This window comes from Atractosteus spatula, chromosome 5 (assembly GCF_055471065.1).
Source record: "Atractosteus spatula isolate fAtrSpa1 chromosome 5, fAtrSpa1.hap1, whole genome shotgun sequence".
In the NCBI taxonomy this organism is placed as follows: Eukaryota; Metazoa; Chordata; class Actinopteri; order Semionotiformes; family Lepisosteidae; genus Atractosteus; species Atractosteus spatula.
In genome coordinates, this window is record NC_142710.1 from 10,467,933 (window position 1) to 10,486,132 (window position 18,200).

Sequence of the window (18,200 nt, forward strand, 5' to 3'; positions counted from 1 at the left end):
TGACCCCTGTCTGTGGCCGGTGTCCAGTGTGTGGACTGACCCCTGTCTGTGTCCGGTGTGTCGGTGTCCGGTGTGTGGACTGACCCCTGTCTGTGTCCGGTGTCCGGTGTGTGGACTGACCCCTGTCTGTGTCCGGTGTGTCGGTGTCCGGTGTGTGGACTGACCCCTGTCTGTGTCCGGTGTGTCTGTGTCCAGTGTGTGGACTGACCCCTGTCTGTGTCCGGTGTGTCGGTGTCCGGTGTGTGGACTGACCCCTGTCTGTGGCCGGTGTCCAGTGTGTGGACTGACCCCTGTCTGTGTCTGTGTCCAGTGTGTGGACTGACCCCTGTCTGTGTCCGGTGTGTCGGTGTCCGGTGTGTGGACTGACCCCTGTCTGTGTCCGGTGTCCAGTGTGTGGACTGACCCCTGTCTGTGGCCGGTGTCCGGTGTCCGGACTGACCCCTGTCTGTGTCCGGTGTCCGGTGTCCGGTGTCCGGTGTCCGGTGTCCGGTGTCCGGTGTGTGGACTGACCCCTGTCTGTGTCTGTGTCCGGTGTGTGGACTGACCCCTGTTTGTGTCCGGTGTGTCGGTGTCCGGTGTGTGGACTGACCCCTGTCTGTGGCCGGTGTCCGGTGTGTGGACTGACCCCTGTCTGTGTCTGTGTCCAGTGTGTGGACTGACCCCTGTCTGTGTCCGGTGTGTCTGTGTCCGGTGTGTGGACTGACCCCTGTCTGTGGCCGGTGTCCGGTGTCCGGACTGACCCCTGTCTGTGTCCGGTGTCCGGTGTCCGGTGTCCGGTGTGTGGACTGACCCCTGTCTGTGTCTGTGTCCAGTGTGTGGACTGACCCCTGTCTGTGTCTGGTGTGTCGGTGTCCAGTGTGTGGACTGACCCCTGTCTGTGTCCGGTGTGTCGGTGTCCGGTGTGTGGACTGACCCCTGTCTGTGTCCGGTGTCCGGTGTCCGGTGTGTGGACTGACCCCTGTCTGTGTCTGTGTCCGGTGTGTGGACTGACCCCTGTTTGTGTCCGGTGTGTCGGTGTCCGGTGTGTGGACTGACCCCTGTCTGTGGCCGGTGTCCGGTGTGTGGACTGACCCCTGTCTGTGTCCGGTGTGTCTGTGTCCGGTGTGTGGACTGACCCCTGTCTGTGTCCGGTGTCCGGTGTCCGGTGTGTGGACTGACCCCTGTCTGTGTCCGGTGTCCGGTGTCCGGTGTGTGGACTGACCCCTGTCTGTGTCTGTGTCCAGTGTGTGGACTGACCCCTGTCTGTGTCTGGTGTGTCGGTGTCCAGTGTGTGGACTGACCCCTGTCTGTGTCCGGTGTGTCGGTGTCCGGTGTGTGGACTGACCCCTGTCTGTGTCTGTGTCCAGTGTGTGGACTGACCCCTGTCTGTGTCCGGTGTGTCGGTGTCCAGTGTGTGGACTGACCCCTGTCTGTGTCCGGTGTGTCGGTGTCCGGTGTGTGGACTGACCCCTGTCTGTGGCCGGTGTCCAGTGTGTGGACTGACCCCTGTCTGTGTCCGGTGTGTCGGTGTCCGGTGTGTGGACTGACCCCTGTCTGTGTCCGGTGTCCGGTGTGTGGACTGACCCCTGTCTGTGTCCGGTGTGTCGGTGTCCGGTGTGTGGACTGACCCCTGTCTGTGTCCGGTGTGTCTGTGTCCAGTGTGTGGACTGACCCCTGTCTGTGTCCGGTGTGTCGGTGTCCGGTGTGTGGACTGACCCCTGTCTGTGGCCGGTGTCCAGTGTGTGGACTGACCCCTGTCTGTGTCTGTGTCCAGTGTGTGGACTGACCCCTGTCTGTGTCCGGTGTGTCGGTGTCCGGTGTGTGGACTGACCCCTGTCTGTGGCCGGTGTCCAGTGTGTGGACTGACCACTGTCTGTGTCCGGCGTGTCTGTGTCCGGTGTGTGGACTGACCCCTGTTTGTGTCTGTGTCCGGTGTGTGGACTGACCCCTGTCTGTGTCCGGTGTGTCGGTGTCCGGTGTGTGGACTGACCCCTGTCTGTGGCCGGTGTCCAGTGTGTGGACTGACCACTGTCTGTGTCCGGCGTGTCTGTGTCCGGTGTGTGGACTGACCCCTGTTTGTGTCTGTGTCCGGTGTGTGGACTGACCCCTGTCTGTGTCCGGTGTGTCGGTGTCCGGTGTGTGGACTGACCCCTGTTTGTGTCGGTGTCCGGTGTGTGGACTGACCCCTGTCTGTGTCCGGTGTGTGGACTGACCCCTGTCTGTGTCCGGTGTGTCTGTGTCCAGTGTGTGGACTGACCCCTGTCTGTGTCCGGTGTGTCGGTGTCCGGTGTGTGGACTGACCCCTGTCTGTGTCTGTGTCCAGTGTGTGGACTGACCCCTGTCTGTGTCCGGTGTGTCGGTGTCCGGTGTGTGGACTGACCCCTGTCTGTGTCCGGTGTGTCGGTGTCCGGTGTGTGGACTGACCCCTGTCTGTGTCTGTGTCCAGTGTGTGGACTGACCCCTGTCTGTGTCCGGTGTGTCGGTGTCCGGTGTGTGGACTGACCCCTGTCTGTGGCCGGTGTCCGGTGTGTGGACTGACCCCTGTCTGTGTCCGGTGTCCGGTGTCCGGACTGACCCCTGTCTGTGCTGGTGTCCAGCGTCTGGACTGACCACCGTCTGTGTCCGGCGTGTCCCCTGTCCCGACTGACCCCTGTTTGTGTCCGGTGTGTCGGTGTCCGGTGTGTGGACTGACCCCTGTCTGTGGCCGGTGTCCAGTGTGTGGACTGACCCCTGTCTGTGTCCAGTGTGTCGGTGTCCAGTGTGTGGACTGACCCCTGTCTGTGTCCAGTGTGTCGGTGTCCGGTGTGTGGACTGACCCCTGTCTGTGGCCGGTGTCCGGTGTGTGGACTGACCCCTGTCTGTGGCCGGTGTCCGGTGTGTGGACTGACCCCTGTCTGTGTCCGGTGTCCGGTGTCCGGACTGACCCCTGTCTGTGCTGGTGTCCAGCGTCTGGACTGACCACCGTCTGTGTCCGGCGTGTCCCCTGTCCCGACTGACCCCTGTCTGTGTCTCAGCTGTGGGAGGACAAGGAGGGCAAGAAGAAGATGAACAAGAACAACGCCAAGGCCCTCAGCACCCTGCGGCAGAAGATCCGCAAGTACAACCGGGACTACGAGGCCGAGATCACCAGCTACAAGGAGGTGGGACCCAGGCTCACAGACCGCACCCCAAGAACACGCCCCAGGGCCCCACCAACACACCACTCTGAACCCCAACAACGGTGCCCATTGTACCTCACTCACTTGATGACACACCCCACTGTACCCCGACACCACACCCCTGTCGTACCTCATGAGCCCGGCTGCTATCCCAGCCTGCCCTGGGGCTGACTGACCCCGGTCTCTCCCTCTCCCTCGTGACTCCTGCTGCTATCCCAGCCTGCCCTGGGGCTGACTGACCCCGGTCTCTCCCTCGTGACTCCTGCTGCTATCCCAGCCTGCCCTGGGGCTGACTGACCCCGGTCGCTCCCTCGTGACTCCTGCTGCTATCCCAGCCTGCCCCTCTCCCTCGTGACTCCTGCTGCTATCCCAGCCTGCCCCTCTCCCTCGTGACTCCTGCTGCTATCCCAGCCTGCCCTGGGGCTGACTGACCCCGGTCTCTCCCTCGTGACTCCTGCTGCTATCCCAGCCTGCCCTGGGGCTGACTGACCCCGGTCTCTCCCTCTCCCTCGTGACTCCTGCTGCTATCCCAGCCTGCCCTGGGGCTGACTGACCCCGGTCTCTCCCTCTCCCTCGTGACTCCTGCTGCTATCCCAGCCTGCCCTGGGGCTGACTGACTGTCTCTCCCTCTTCCTTCTCTCAGAACCCGGAGCAGTCGGCGGAGGAGGAGGAGGAGAAGGATGATGAAGACTCTGAAGGTGAGGAGCCGGAGGAGTCAGCGTGTTGCAGGGAGTACCCCGGTTGACCCAGAGCAGGGGAGAGCACCGAGCCGCGTGTGCGCAGAGCGCCCCCTGTCTGTGTGTGTGTGAGGCTCACAGCCGCCAGCCTGACCCCTGACCCCTCCTGTCTGTCTGTGTGTGTGTGTGAGGCTCACAGCCGCCAGCCTGACCCCTGACCCCTCCTGTCTGTCTGTCTGTCTGTCTGTCTGTCTGTCTGTCTGTCTGTCTGTCTGTCTGTCTGTCTGTCTGTCTGTGTGTGTGTGAGAGAGGCTCCCAGCCGCCAGCCTGACCCCTGACCCCCCCCCCCCCCCGTCCCGCAGGCTCGTCCTCGGACAGCGAGGCAGACCAGGCTGAGGACGACGACGCTGGCATGTCGGTGAAGACCTTCCTGAAGAAGAAGGCGTCCGGCGAGCCGGCCGGCGACGCCCGCAAGGCCTTCCTGAAGGGGGCGGAGGTGCGCGGGGGGGCGCCGCGGGCGAGGGGGGGGGGGCCGGCGTCCGGCGGGCCGGCTGCTGACCGGGGGCTCTCGCTGTGCTGCAGGACGAGGAGGAGGACAGCGAGGACAGCGACGATGACGAGGACTGGGGCTCCGACACGGTGGACTCCGACTCCGAGAGCGAGGACGACGAGGGGAAGAGCGCGTCCCTGGCCATGGCCTTCCTCAAGAAGTGAGTGAGACTGCACCCTCCTCTCCCTCAGTGTGACTGAGCCCCCTCTCTCTCCCTCAGTGTGACTGAGCCCCCTCTCTCTCCCTCAGTGTGACTGAGCCCCCTCTCTCTCCCTCAGTGTGACTGAGCCCCCCTCTCTCTCCCTCAGTGTGACTGAGCCCCCTCTCTCTCCCTCAGTGTGACTGAGCCCCCTCTCTCTCCCTCAGTGTGACTGAGCCCCCTCTCTCTCCCTCAGTGTGACTGAGCCCCCCTCTCTCTCCCTCAGTGTGACTGAGCCCCCTCTCTCTCCCTCAGTGTGACTGAGCCCCCCTCTCTCTCCCTCAGTGTGACTGAGCCCTCCTCTCCCTCCCTCAGTGTGACTGAGCCCCCTCTCTCTCCCTCAGTGTGACTGAGCCCCCCTCTCTCTCCCTCAGTGTGACTGAGCCCCCTCTCTCTCCCTCAGTGTGACTGAGCCCCCCTCTCTCTCCCTCAGTGTGACTGAGCCCCCCTCTCTCTCCCTCAGTGTGACTGAGCCCCCTCTCTCTCCCTCAGTGTGACTGAGCCCCCTCTCTCTCTCCCTCAGTGTGACTGAGCCCCCCTCTCTCTCCCTCAGTGACTGAGCCCCCTCTCTCTCTCCCTCAGTGTGACTGAGCCCCCTCTCTCTCTCCCTCAGTGAGACTGAGCCCCCTCTCTCTCCCTCAGTGAGACTGAGCCCCCTCTCTCTCCCTCAGTGAGACTGAGCCCCCTCTCTCTCCCTCAGTGTGACTGAGCCCCCCTCTCTCTCCCTCAGTGAGACTGAGCCCCCCTCTCTCTCCCTCAGTGTGACTGAGCCCCCTCTCTCTCCCTCAGTGTGACTGAGCCCCCTCTCTCTCCCTCAGTGTGACTGAGCCCCCTCTCTCTCTCCCTCAGTGTGACTGAGCCCCCTCTCTCTCCCTCAGTGTGACTGAGCCCCCTCTCTCTCCCTCAGTGTGACTGAGCCCCCCTCTCTCTCCCTCAGTGTGACTGAGCCCTCTCTCTCCCTCAGTGTGACTGAGCCCCCCTCTCTCTCCCTCAGTGTGACTGAGCCCCCCTCTCTCTCCCTCAGTGTGACTGAGCCCCCCCTCTCTCCCTCAGTGTGACTGAGCCCCCTCTCTCTCCCTCAGTGTGACTGAGCCCCCTCTCTCTCCCTCAGTGTGACTGAGCCCCCTCTCTCTCCCTCAGTGTGACTGAGCCCCCCTCTCTCTCCCTCAGTGTGACTGAGCCCCCTCTCTCTCCCTCAGTGTGACTGAGCCCCCCTCTCTCTCTCCCTCAGTGAGACTGAGCCCCCTCTCTCTCCCTCAGTGAGACTGAGCCCGCTCTCTCTCCCTCAGTGTGACTGAGCCCCCCTCTCTCTCCCTCAGTGAGACTGAGCCCCCTCTCTCTCCCTCAGTGAGACTGAGCCCCCCTCTCTCTCCCTGTGTGACTGAGCCCCCCTCTCTCTCCCTCAGTGTGACTGAGCCCCCCTCTCTCTCCCTCAGTGTGACTGAGCCCCCTCTCTCTCCCTCAGTGTGACTGAGCCCGCTCTCTCTCCCTCAGTGTGACTGAGCCCCCCTCTCTCTCCCTCAGTGTGACTGAGCCCCCCTCTCTCTCCCTCAGTGAGACTGAGCCCCCTCTCTCTCCCTCAGTGTGACTGAGCCCCCCTCTCTCTCCCTCAGTGTGACTGAGCCCCCTCTCTCTCCCTCAGTGTGACTGAGCCCCCTCTCTCTCCCTCAGTGTGACTGAGCCCCCCCTCTCTCTCCCTCAGTGTGACTGAGCCCCCTCTCTCTCCCTCAGTGTGACTGAGCCCCCCTCTCTCTCCCTCAGTGTGACTGAGCCCCCTCTCTCTCCCTCAGTGTGACTGAGCCCCCCTCTCTCTCCCTCAGTGTGACTGAGCCCCCTCTCTCTCCCTCAGTGAGACTGAGCCCCCTCTCTCTCCCTCAGTGAGACTGAGCCCCCTCTCTCTCCCTCAGTGAGACTGAGCCCCCTCTCTCTCCCTCAGTGTGACTGAGCCCCCTCTCTCTCCCTCAGTGTGACTGAGCCCCCCTCTCTCTCCCTCAGTGTGACTGAGCCCCTCTCTCTCTCCCTCAGTGTGACTGAGCCCCCTCTCTCTCCCTCAGTGTGACTGAGCCCCCTCTCTCTCCCTCAGTGTGACTGAGCCCCCTCTCTCTCCCTCAGTGTGACTGAGCCCCCCTCTCTCTCCCTCAGTGTGACTGAGCCCCCCCTCTCTCTCCCTCAGTGTGACTGAGCCCCCCTCTCTCTCCCTCAGTGTGACTGAGCCCCCCTCTCTCTCCCTCAGTGTGACTGAGCCCCCTCTCTCTCTCCCTCAGTGTGACTGAGCCCCCTCTCTCTCCCTCAGTGTGACTGAGCCCCCTCTCTCTCCCTCAGTGTGACTGAGCCCCCCTCTCTCTCCCTCAGTGTGACTGAGCCCCCTCTCTCTCTCCCTCAGTGTGACTGAGCCCCCTCTCTCTCTCTCTCAGTGCAGTGTTAATGTACTGGAGTGTCCAGTCAGTGTGTCTGTATTAACCCCTCTCTCTCTCAGTGCAGTGTTAATGTACTGGAGTGTCCAGTCAGTGTGTGTGTATTAACCCCTCTCTCTCTCAGTGCAGTGTTAATGTACTGGAGTGTCCAGTCAGTGTGTCTGTATTAACCCCTCTCTCTCTCAGTGCAGTGTTAATGTACTGGAGTGTCCAGTCAGTGTGTCTGTATTAACCCCTCTCTCTCTCAGTGCAGTGTTAATGTACTGGAGTGTCCAGTCAGTGTGTCTGTATTAACCCCTCTCTCTCTCAGTGCAGTGTTAATGTACTGGAGTGTCCAGTCAGTGTGTGTGTATTAACCCCTCTCTCTCTCAGTGCAGTGTTAATGTACTGGAGTGTCCAGTCTGTGTGTATTAACCCCTCTCTCTCTCTCTCAGTGCAGTGTTAATGTACTGGAGTGTCCAGTCAGTGTGTCTGTATTAACCCCTCTCTCTCTCAGTGCAGTGTTAATGTACTGGAGTGTCCAGTCAGTGTGTCTGTATTAACCCCTCTCTCTCTCAGTGCAGTGTTAATGTACTGGAGTGTCCAGTCAGTGTGTCTGTATTAACCCCTCTCTCTCTCAGTGCAGTGTTAATGTACTGGAGTGTCCAGTCAGTGTGTCTGTATTAACCCGTCTCTCTCTCAGTGCAGTGTTAATGTACTGGAGTGTCCAGTCAGTGTGTGTGTGTATGAACCCCTCTCTCTCTCAGTGCAGTGTTAATGTACTGGAGTGTCCAGTCAGTGTGTGTCTGAACCCCTCTCTCTCTCAGTGCGGTGGTAGTGTCCTGTGTTGACCCGTCTCTCTCTCAGGACGCAGGAGGGGGACAGGCGCTCTGTGGACAAGAAGAAGGAGAGCAGGAAGAAGGGTCACCGGCGGCGCGACCGGCCGGAGGAGGGCGAGGAGGAGGAGGGTGGCGAGGGCGAGGGCGAGGGCGAGTGGGAGAAGGTGAAGGGCGGGGCGCCGCTCGTCAAGGTGAGGCTCTCTCCTGGGGGTGGGGGGGGCGCAGCCGAGCGACCCCGGGTGACCCCGCGTGACCCCGCGTGACCCCGCGTGACCGTCTCCCTCCCCGCAGGAGAAGCCCAAGATGTTCGCCAAGGGCACGGAGATCAACACCGCCGTGGTGCTCAAGAAGCTCAACGAGATCCTGCAGGCGCGGGGGAAGAAGGGCACGGACCGGTCAGTCACCCCGGACCCCCCTCGGGCCTGCTGTCCAGCTGACCAGCCTGTTGTCCACCCTTCCTGTCTCTGTCCCTCTGTCTGTGTTGGACAGCAGTGTCCAGCCTCCTGACCTCTCACCTGTCTCTGTCCCTGTCTCTTTGGGACAGCGGTGTCCAGCCTGCTGACCTCTCACCTGTCTCTGTCTCTGTTGGACAGCAGTGTCCAGCCTCCTGACCTCTCACCTGTCTCTGTCCCTGTCTCTGTCGGACAGCGGTGTCCAGCCTGCTGACCTCTCACCTGTCTCTGTCTCTGTCGGACAGCAGTGTCCAGCCTGCTGACCTCTCACCTGTCTCTGTCTCTTTGGGACAGCGGTGTCCAGCCTGCTGACCTCTCACCTGTCTCTGTCTCTGTTGGACAGCAGTGTCCAGCCTCCTGACCTCTCACCTGTCTCTGTCCCTGTCTCTTTGGGACAGCGGTGTCCAGCCTGCTGACCTCTCGCCCGTCTCTGTCCCGCAGGGCCGCCCAGATCGAGCTCCTGCACGCGCTGGCCAACATCGCGGCCGAGAACAACCTGGGCCAGGGCATCCTGGTCAAGATCAAGTTCAACATCGTGGCCTCGCTGTACGACTACAACCCCAACCTGGCCGCCTTCATGAAGGTGAGTCCCCTGTACCCCCAGAGCCGCTCTCCTGCTGCCCTGACCCCTGTACCCCCAAACCTCCTCTCCTGCTGCCTTAACCCCTGTTCCTCCGTCACCCCCAAACCTGCTCTCCTGCTGCCCTGACCCCTGACCCCTGTCCTGCTGTACCCCCAAACCTCCTCTCCTGCTGCCTTAACCCCTGACCCCTGTCCCTCTGTCACCCCCACACCTGCTCTCCTGCTGCCCTGACCCCTGTACCCCCAAACCTCCTCTCCTGCTGCCTTAACCCCTGTTCCTCCGTCACCCCCAAACCTGCTCTCCTGCTGCCCTGACCCCTGTCCTGCTGTACCCCCAAACCTCCTCTCCTGCTGCCTTAACCCCTGACCCCTGTCCCTCTGTCACCCCCACACCTGCTCTCCTGCTGCCCTGACCCCTGTACCCCCAAACCTCCTCTCCTGCTGCCTTAACCCCTGTTCCTCCGTCACCCCCAAACCTGCTCTCCTGCTGCCCTGACCCCTGACCCCTGTCCTGTTGTACCCCTAAAACTCCTCTCCTGCTGCCTTAACCCCTCACCCCTGTCTCTCTGTCACCCCCACACCTGCTCTCCTGCTGCTCTGACCCCTGTACCCCCAAACCTCCTCTTCTGCTGCCTTAACCCCTGTTCCTCCGTCACCCCCAAACCTGCTCTGCTGCTGCTGCTGCTGCTGCTGCCCTGACCCCTGACCCCTGTGCCCCTCTCAGCCCGACATGTGGAAGAAGTGTCTCGACTGCATCAACGAGCTCCTGGACATCCTGTTCGAGCACCAGGACATGTTCATCGGCGAGAACATCGCCGAGGACAGCGAGAACCTGGCCATCTCGGACCAGGTAACCCCCCGAGCCTCCCGCCTGCGCCTGCCCGGCCCCCTGGCCCCCCGCTGTCCCCTGACCGGTCTCTCCCCTGTCTCCTGTCCCCTGTCCAGCCCTTCAGGGTCCGCGGCTGCATCCTGACGCTCGTGGAGAGGATGGACGAGGAGTTCACCAAGATCATGCAGAACACCGACCCCCACTCACAGGGTATGAACCCCCCTCTCTCTCAGTGCAGTGTTAATGTACTGGAGTGTCCAGTCAGTGTGTCTGTATTAACCCCTCTCTCTCTCAGTGCAGTGTTAATGTACTGGAGTGTCCAGTCAGTGTGTGTGTATTAACCCCTCTCTCTCTCTCAGTGCAGTGTTAATGTACTGGAGTGTCCAGTCAGTGTGTGTGTATTAACCCCTCTGTCTCTCAGTGCAGTGTTAATGTACTGGAGTGTCCAGTCAGTGTGTGTGTATTAACCCCCCTCTCTCTCAGTGCAGTGTTAATGTACTGGAGTGTCCAGTCAGTGTGTCTGTATGAACCCCTCTCTCTCAGTGCAGTGTTAATGTACTGGAGTGTCCAGTCAGTGTGTCTGTATGAACCCCCCTCTCTCTCAGTGCAGTGTTAATGTACTGGAGTGTCCAGTCAGTGTGTGTGTATTAACCCCTCTCTCTCTCAGTGCAGTGTTAATGTACTGGAGTGTCCAGTCAGTGTGTCTGTATTAACCCCTCTCTCTCAGTGCAGTGTTAATGTACTGGAGTGTCCAGTCAGTGTGTCTGTATTAACCCCTCTCTCTCTCTCAGTGCAGTGTTAATGTACTGGAGTGTCCAGTCAGTGTGTCTGTATGAACCCCTCTCTCTCTCTCAGTGCAGTGTTAATGTACTGGAGTGTCCAGTCAGTGTGTGTGTATTAAGCCCCCTCTCTCTCTCAGTGCAGTGTTAATGTACTGGAGTGTCCAGTCAGTGTGTGTGTATTAACCCCTCTCTCTCTCTCTCAGTGCAGTGTTAATGTACTGGAGTGTCCAGTCAGTGTGTGTGTGTATTAACCCCTCTCTCTCAGTGCAGTGTTAATGTACTGGAGTGTCCAGTCAGTGTGTCTGTATTAACCCCTCTCTCTCAGTGCAGTGTTAATGTACTGGAGTGTCCAGTCAGTGTGTCTGTATTAACCCCTCTCTCTCAGTGCAGTGTTAATGTACTGGAGTGTCCAGTCAGTGTGTCTGTATTAACCCCTCTCTCTCTCTCAGTGCAGTGTTAATGTACTGGAGTGTCCAGTCAGTGTGTCTGTATTAACCCCTCTCTCTCTCTCAGTGCAGTGTTAATGTACTGGAGTGTCCAGTCAGTGTGTCTGTATTAACCCCTCTCTCTCTCAGTGCAGTGTTAATGTACTGGAGTGTCCAGTCAGTGTGTCTGTATGAACCCCTCTCTCTCTCTCAGTGCAGTGTTAATGTACTGGAGTGTCCAGTCAGTGTGTGTGTATTAAGCCCCCTCTCTCTCTCAGTGCAGTGTTAATGTACTGGAGTGTCCAGTCAGTGTGTGTGTATTAACCCCTCTCTCTCTCTCTCAGTGCAGTGTTAATGTACTGGAGTGTCCAGTCAGTGTGTGTGTGTATTAACCCCTCTCTCTCTCAGTGCAGTGTTAATGTACTGGAGTGTCCAGTCAGTGTGTCTGTATTAACCCCTCTCTCTCAGTGTAGTGTTAATGTACTGGAGTGTCCAGTCAGTGTGTCTGTATTAACCCCTCTCTCTCAGTGCAGTGTTAATGTACTGGAGTGTCCAGTCAGTGTGTCTGTATTAACCCCTCTCTCTCAGTGCAGTGTTGATGTACTGGAGTGTCCAGTCAGTGTGTGTGTATTAACCCCTCTCTCTCTCTCTCAGTGCAGTGATAATGTACTGGAGTGTCCAGTCAGTGTGTCTGTATTAACCCCTCTCTCTCTCAGTGCAGTGTTAATGTACTGGAGTGTCCAGTCAGTGTGTCTGTATTAACCCCTCTCTCTCTCAGAGTATGTGGACAATCTGAAGGACGAGGGTCGTGTCTGCTCCATCATTGACCGGCTGCTGCAGTACCTGGACACCAAGGGCAGCACTGAGGAGATCTGCAGGGTGTACCTGCGCAGGATCATGCACACCTACTACAAGTTCGACTACAAGGCCCACCGCAGGACCCTGACCCACCAGCAGGGGGAGTCCAAGGTGCGCTTCTCAGAGTCAGCGAGTTTTCTCCTTGTCCTGCCCTGTCCCAGGACTTGTTTCCAACAGTGTCCTCTCTCCCTGGCCTGTCCTGTGTGTCTGTGTGCAGACTGACCTGCAGTGTCCTCTCTCCCTGGCCTGTCCTGTCCTGTGTGTCTGTGTGCAGACTGACCTGCAGTGTCCTCTCTCCCTGGCCTGGCCTGTCCTGTGTGTCTGTGTCCATACTGACCTGCAGTGTCCACTCTCCCTGGCCTGTCCTGTGTATCTGTGTCCAGACTGACCTGCAGTGTCCTCTCTCCCTGGCCTGGCCTGTCCTGTGTGTCTGTGTCCATACTGACCTGCAGTGTCCACTCTCCCTGGCCTGTCCTGTGTATCTGTGTCCAGACTGACCTGGAGTGTCCACTCTCTCTCTCCCCTGTCCTGGCCTGCTGCTGGTGTCCCTCAGTCGGAGCTGGACCAGGCAGAGAGTGAGGGTGAGGACAGCGCTGTGCTGATGGACCGGCTGTGCAAGTTCATCTACGCCAAGGACCGGACGGACCGGATCCGGACCTGCGCCATCCTCTGCCACATCTACCACCACGCGCTGCACAGCCGCTGGTACCAGGCCCGCGACCTCATGCTGATGAGCCACCTGCAGGACAACATCCAGCACGCTGACCCGCCTGTGCAGGTAAATCCAGCACTCTGACCCACCTGGACAGGTATATACATCACAGCACACCTGTATCATCCAGCACCCTGACCCACCTGTACGGGTATATACATCACAGCACACCTGTATCATCCAGCACGCCGACCCACCTGTACAGGTATATACATGACAGCACACCTGTATCATCCAGCACACCGACCCACCTGTACAGGTATATACATCATAGGAAACCTGTAATATCCAGCACCCCGACCCACCTGTACAGGTATATACATCACAGCACACCTGTATCATCCAGCACTCCGACCCACCTGTACGGGTATATACATCACAGCACACCTGTATCATCCAGCACTCCGACCCACCTGTACGGGTATATACATCACAGCACACCTGTATCATCTAGCACACCGACCCACCTGTACTGGTATATACATCACAGCACACCTGTATCATCCAGCACCATGGCCCACCTGTACGGGTATATACATCACAGCACACCTGTATCATCTAGCACACCGACCCACCTGTACTGGTATATACATCACAGCACACCTGTATCATCCAGCACCATGGCCCACCTGTACGGGTATATACATCACAGCACACCTGTATCATCCAGCACACCGACCCACCTGTATGGGTATATACATCACAGCACACCTGTATCATCCAGCACAGCAACCCACCTGTACGGGTATATACATCACAGGAAACCTGTATCATCCAGCACCCTGACCCACCTGTACGGGTATATAAATCACAGCACACCTGTATCATCCAGCACCCTGACCCACCTGTACAGGTATATACATCACAGCACACCTGTATCATCCAGCACCATGGCCCACCTGTACGGGTATATACATCACAGCACACCTGTATCATCCAGCACACCGACCCACCTGTATGGGTATATACATCACAGCACACCTGTATCATCCAGCACACCGACCCACCTGTACGGGTATATACATCACAGGAAACCTGTATCATCCAGCACCCTGACCCACCTTTACGGGTATATAAATCACAGCACACCTGTATCATCCAGCACACCGACCCACCTGTACGGGTATATACATCACAGCACACCTGTATCATCCAGCACCCTGACCCACCTGTACGGGTATATACATCACAGCACACCTGTATTATCCAGCACACCGACCCACCTGTATAGGTATATACATCACAGCACACCTGTATCATCCAGCACCCTGACCCACCTGTACGGGTGTATACATCACAGCACACCTGTATCATCCAGCACCATGGCCCACCTGTACGGGTATATACATCACAGCACACCTGTATCATCCAGCACCCTGACCCACCTGTACAGGTATATACATCACAGCACACCTGTATCATCCAGCACCATGGCCCACCTGTACGGGTGTATACATCACAGCACACCTGTATCATCCAGCACCATGGCCCACCTGTACGGGTATATACATCACAGCACACCTGTATCATCCAGCACCCCGACCCAGCTGTACGGGTGTATACATCACAGCACACCTGTATCATCCAGCACCCTGACCCACCTGTACAGGTATATACATGACAGCACACCTGTATCATCCAGCACACCAACCCACCTGTACAGGTATATACATCATAGGAAACCTGTAATATCCAGCACCCCGACCCAGCTGTACGGGTGTATACATCACAGCACACCTGTATCATCCAGCACACCGACCCACCTGTACTGGTATATACATCACAGCACACCTGTATCATCCAGCACACCAACCCACCTGTACGGGTGTATACATCACAGCCCACCTGTATCATCCAGCACCATGGCCCACCTGTACGGGTATATACATCACAGCACACCTGTATCATCCAGCACCCTGACCCAGCTGTACGGGTGTATACATCACAGCACACCTGTATCATCCAGCACCCTGACCCACCTGTACGGGTGTATACATCACAGCACACCTGTATCATCCAGCACACCAACCCACCTGTACGGGTGTATACATCACAGCACACCTGTATCATCCAGCACCCTGACCCACCTGTACGGGTATATACATCACAGCACACCTGTATCATCCAGCACACCAACCCACCTGTACGGGTGTATACATCACAGCACACCTGTATCATCCAGCACCCTGACCCACCTGTACGGGTGTATACATCACAGCACACCTGTATCATCCAGCACCATGGCCCACCTGTACGGGTATATACATCACAGCACACCTGTATCATCCAGCACCCCGACCCAGCTGTACGGGTGTATACATCACAGCACACCTGTATCATCCAGCACCCTGACCCACCTGTACGGGTATATACATCACAGCACACTTGTATCATCCAGCACCCTGACCCACCTGTACTGGTATATACATCACAGCACACCTGCTGTCTACCGGAGCGCTGGCACAGCTGATGGTCGATTCCAGGGGGCTCTATGGACGCGTGTCTCTGCCTCACCCTGAGCTTCTGGGGTGCCGTCGGGGGTGACCGCTGTCGGGGGAGCTGTGACCCTCTTCAAGATCAGCGGGTGGGAGAAGAGAACGTGTAGCCCTGAATTTACCCCCCTCCCCTCTCTCCGCGTCAGATCCTGTACAACCGCACCATGGTGCAGCTGGGGATCTGCGCCTTCAGGCAGGGCATGATCAAGGACGCCCACAACGCCCTGCTGGACATCCAGTCCAGCGGCCGCGCCAAGGAGCTGCTGGGCCAGGGCCTGCTGATGAGGAACATGCAGGAGAGGAATGCCGAGCAGGAGAAGATCGAGAAGAGGCGGCAGGTAACTGAGAGCAGTGTTCATGTCCTGGAGTGTCCAGTCAGTGTGTGTGTATTAACCCCTCTCTCTCTCTCAGTGCAGTGTTAATGTACTGGAGTGTCCAGTCAGTGTGTCTGTATTAACCCCTCTCTCTCTCAGTGCAGTGTTAATGTACTGGAGTGTCCAGTCAGTGTGTCTGTATTAACCCCTCTCTCTCTCAGTGCAGTGTTGATGTACTGGAGTGTCCAGTCAGTGTGTGTGTATTAACCCCTCTCTCTCTCAGTGCAGTGTTGATGTACTGGAGTGTCCAGTCAGTGTGTGTGTATTAACCCCTCTCTCTCAGTGCAGTGTTAATGTACTGGAGTGTCCAGTCAGTGTGTGTATGAACCCCTCTCTCTCTCAGTGCAGTGTTAATGTACTGGAGTGTCCAGTCAGTGTGTCTGTATTAACCCCTCTCTCTCTCAGTGCAGTGTTAATGTACTGGAGTGTCCAGTCAGTGTGTGTGTATTAACCCCTCTCTCTCTCAGTGCAGTGTTAATGTACTGGAGTGTCCAGTCAGTGTGTGTGTATTAACCCCTCTCTCTCTCAGTGCAGTGTTAATGTACTGGAGTGTCCAGTCAGTGTGTGTATTAACCCCTCTCTCTCTCTCAGTGCAGTGTTAATGTACTGGAGTGTCCAGTCAGTGTGTGTGTATTAACCCCTCTCTCTCTCTCTCTCTCAGTGCAGTGTTAATGTACTGGAGTGTCCAGTCAGTGTGTGTGTATTAACCCCTCTCTCTCTCTCAGTGCAGTGTTAATGTACTGGAGTGTCCAGTCAGTGTGTGTGTATTAACCCCTCTCTCTCTCAGTGCAGTGTTAATGTACTGGAGTGTCCAGTCAGTGTGTGTGTATTAACCCCTCTCTCTCAGTGCAGTGTTAATGTACTGGAGTGTCCAGTCGGTGTGTCTGTATTAACCCCTCTCTCTCTCTCAGGTGCCGTTCCACATGCACATTAACCTGGAGCTCCTGGAGTGTGTGTACCTGGTGTCAGCCATGCTGCTGGAGATCCCCTACATGGCCGCCCACGAGTTCGACGCCCGACGCCGCATGATCAGCAAGCAGTTCCACCACCAGCTGAGGGTGGGCGAGAGACAGCCGCTGCTGGGTACGTCCACCGCCCCTGCTGATGGGTTAATTGGAGAGTGGAGAGGGTTAATTGAGCTGGCGGTGCGTGGGTCACCGTGTGGTTTGACCAGCGGGTAGCTCCTCTGCCAGCTGAGGGCGTTCGAGAGACAGCCGCTGCTGGGTACGCCCTCCACTCCTGCTGATGGGTTAATTGGAGAGTGGAGAGGGTTAATTGAGCTGCCGGTGCGTGGGTCACCGTGTGGTTTGACCAGCGGGTAGCTCCTCTGCCCTGCGCTCCTGCTGATGGGTTAATTGGAGAGTGGGGGAGAGGGTTAATTGGAGAGTGGGGGAGAGGGTTAATTGGAGAGTGGGGGAGGTGGAGAGGGTTAATTGGAGAGTGGGGGAGATGGAGGTGGTTAATTGGAGAGTGGGGGAGATGGAGGTGGTTAATTGGAGAGTGGGGGAGATGGAGGTGGTTAACTGGAGAGTGGGGGAGGTGGAGGTGGTTAATTGGAGAGTGGGGGAGATGGAGGTGGTTAATTGGAGAGTGGGGGAGATGGAGGTGGTTAACTGGAGAGTGGGGGAGATGGAGGTGGTTAATTGGAGAGTGGGGGAGATGGAGGTGGTTAATTGGAGAGTGGGGGAGATGGAGGTGGTTAATTGGAGAGTGGGGGAGATGGAGGTGGTTAATTGGAGAGTGGGGGAGAGGGTTAATTGGAGAGTGGGGGAGGTGGAGGTGGTTAATTGGAGAGTGGGGGAGAGGGTTAATTGGAGAGTGGGGGAGATGGAGGTGGTTAATTGGAGAGTGGGGGAGGTGGAGGGGGTTAATTGGAGAGTGGGGGAGGTGGAGGTGGTTAATTGGAGAGTGGGGGAGGTGGAGGTGGTTAATTGGAGAGTGGGGGGGATGGTTAATTGGAGAGTGGGGGAGATGGAGGTGGTTAATTGGAGAGTTGGGGGGAGGTGGTTAATTGGAGAGTTGGGGGAGATGGAGTGGGTTAATTGGAGAGTGGGGGAGATGGTTAATTGGAGAGTGGGGGAGATGGAGGTGGTTAACTGGAGAGTGGGGGAGATGGAGGTGGTTAACTGGAGAGTGGGGGAGATGGAAGTGGTTAATTGGAGAGTGGGGGAGATGGAGGTGGTTAATTGGAGAGTGGGGGAGAGGGTTAATTGGAGAGTGGGGGAGATGGAGGTGGTTAATTGGAGAGTGGGGGAGATGGAGATGGTTAATTGGAGAGTGGGGGAGAGGGTTAACTGGAGAGTGGGGGAGATGGAGGTGGTTAACTGGAGAGTGGGGGAGAGGGTTAATTGGAGAGTGGGGGAGATGGAGGTGGTTAATTGGAGAGTGTGGGAGATGGAGAGGGTTAATTGGAGAGTGGGGGAGATGGAGGTGGTTAATTGGAGAGTGGGGGAGATGGAGGTGGTTAATTGGAGAGTGGGGGAGGTGGAGGTGGTTAATTGGAGAGTGGGGGAGGTGGAGGTGGTTAATTGGAGAGTGGGGGAGAGGGTTAAATTGGAGAGTGGGGGAGATGGAGGTGGTTAACTGGAGAGTGGGGGAGATGGAGAGGGTTAATTGGAGAGGGGGGGAGATGGAGGTGGTTAACTGGAGAGTGGGGGAGATGGAGGTGGTTAATTTGAGAGTGGGGGAGATGGAGGTGGTTAATTTGAGAGTGGGGGAGATGGAGTGGGTTAATTGGAGAGTGGGGGAGATGGAGGTGGTTAATTGGAGAGTGGGGGAGAGGGTTAATTGGAGAGTGGGGGAGATGGAGGTGGTTAATTGGAGAGTGGGGGAGAGGGTTAATTGGAGAGTGGGGGAGATGGAGGTGGTTAATTGGAGAGTGGGGGAGATGGAGGTG

At 57.7% G+C, this 18,200-nt stretch overlaps 1 protein-coding gene across 4 annotated transcripts in view; it reads left to right on the forward strand.

Moving 5' to 3' along the window:
• Positions 1–18,200, forward strand: part of eif3c (eukaryotic translation initiation factor 3, subunit C) — a 41,724-nt gene that overhangs the window by 13,189 nt on the left and 10,335 nt on the right. For all 4 annotated transcript variants that reach the window (XM_088915316.1, XM_088915317.1, XM_088915318.1 and 1 more), the window contains exons 5-17: positions 2,994–3,119; positions 3,781–3,835; positions 4,177–4,310; positions 4,397–4,524; positions 7,824–7,986; positions 8,087–8,190; positions 8,689–8,830; positions 9,554–9,679; positions 9,775–9,868; positions 11,644–11,834; positions 12,277–12,501; positions 15,077–15,268; positions 16,216–16,387. In XM_088915316.1, the coding sequence (XP_088771442.1) occupies positions 2,994–3,119; positions 3,781–3,835; positions 4,177–4,310; positions 4,397–4,524; positions 7,824–7,986; positions 8,087–8,190; positions 8,689–8,830; positions 9,554–9,679; positions 9,775–9,868; positions 11,644–11,834; positions 12,277–12,501; positions 15,077–15,268; positions 16,216–16,387 (1,852 nt within the window). The remainder of the gene's footprint in view (positions 1–2,993; positions 3,120–3,780; positions 3,836–4,176; positions 4,311–4,396; positions 4,525–7,823; positions 7,987–8,086; positions 8,191–8,688; positions 8,831–9,553; positions 9,680–9,774; positions 9,869–11,643; positions 11,835–12,276; positions 12,502–15,076; positions 15,269–16,215; positions 16,388–18,200) is intronic.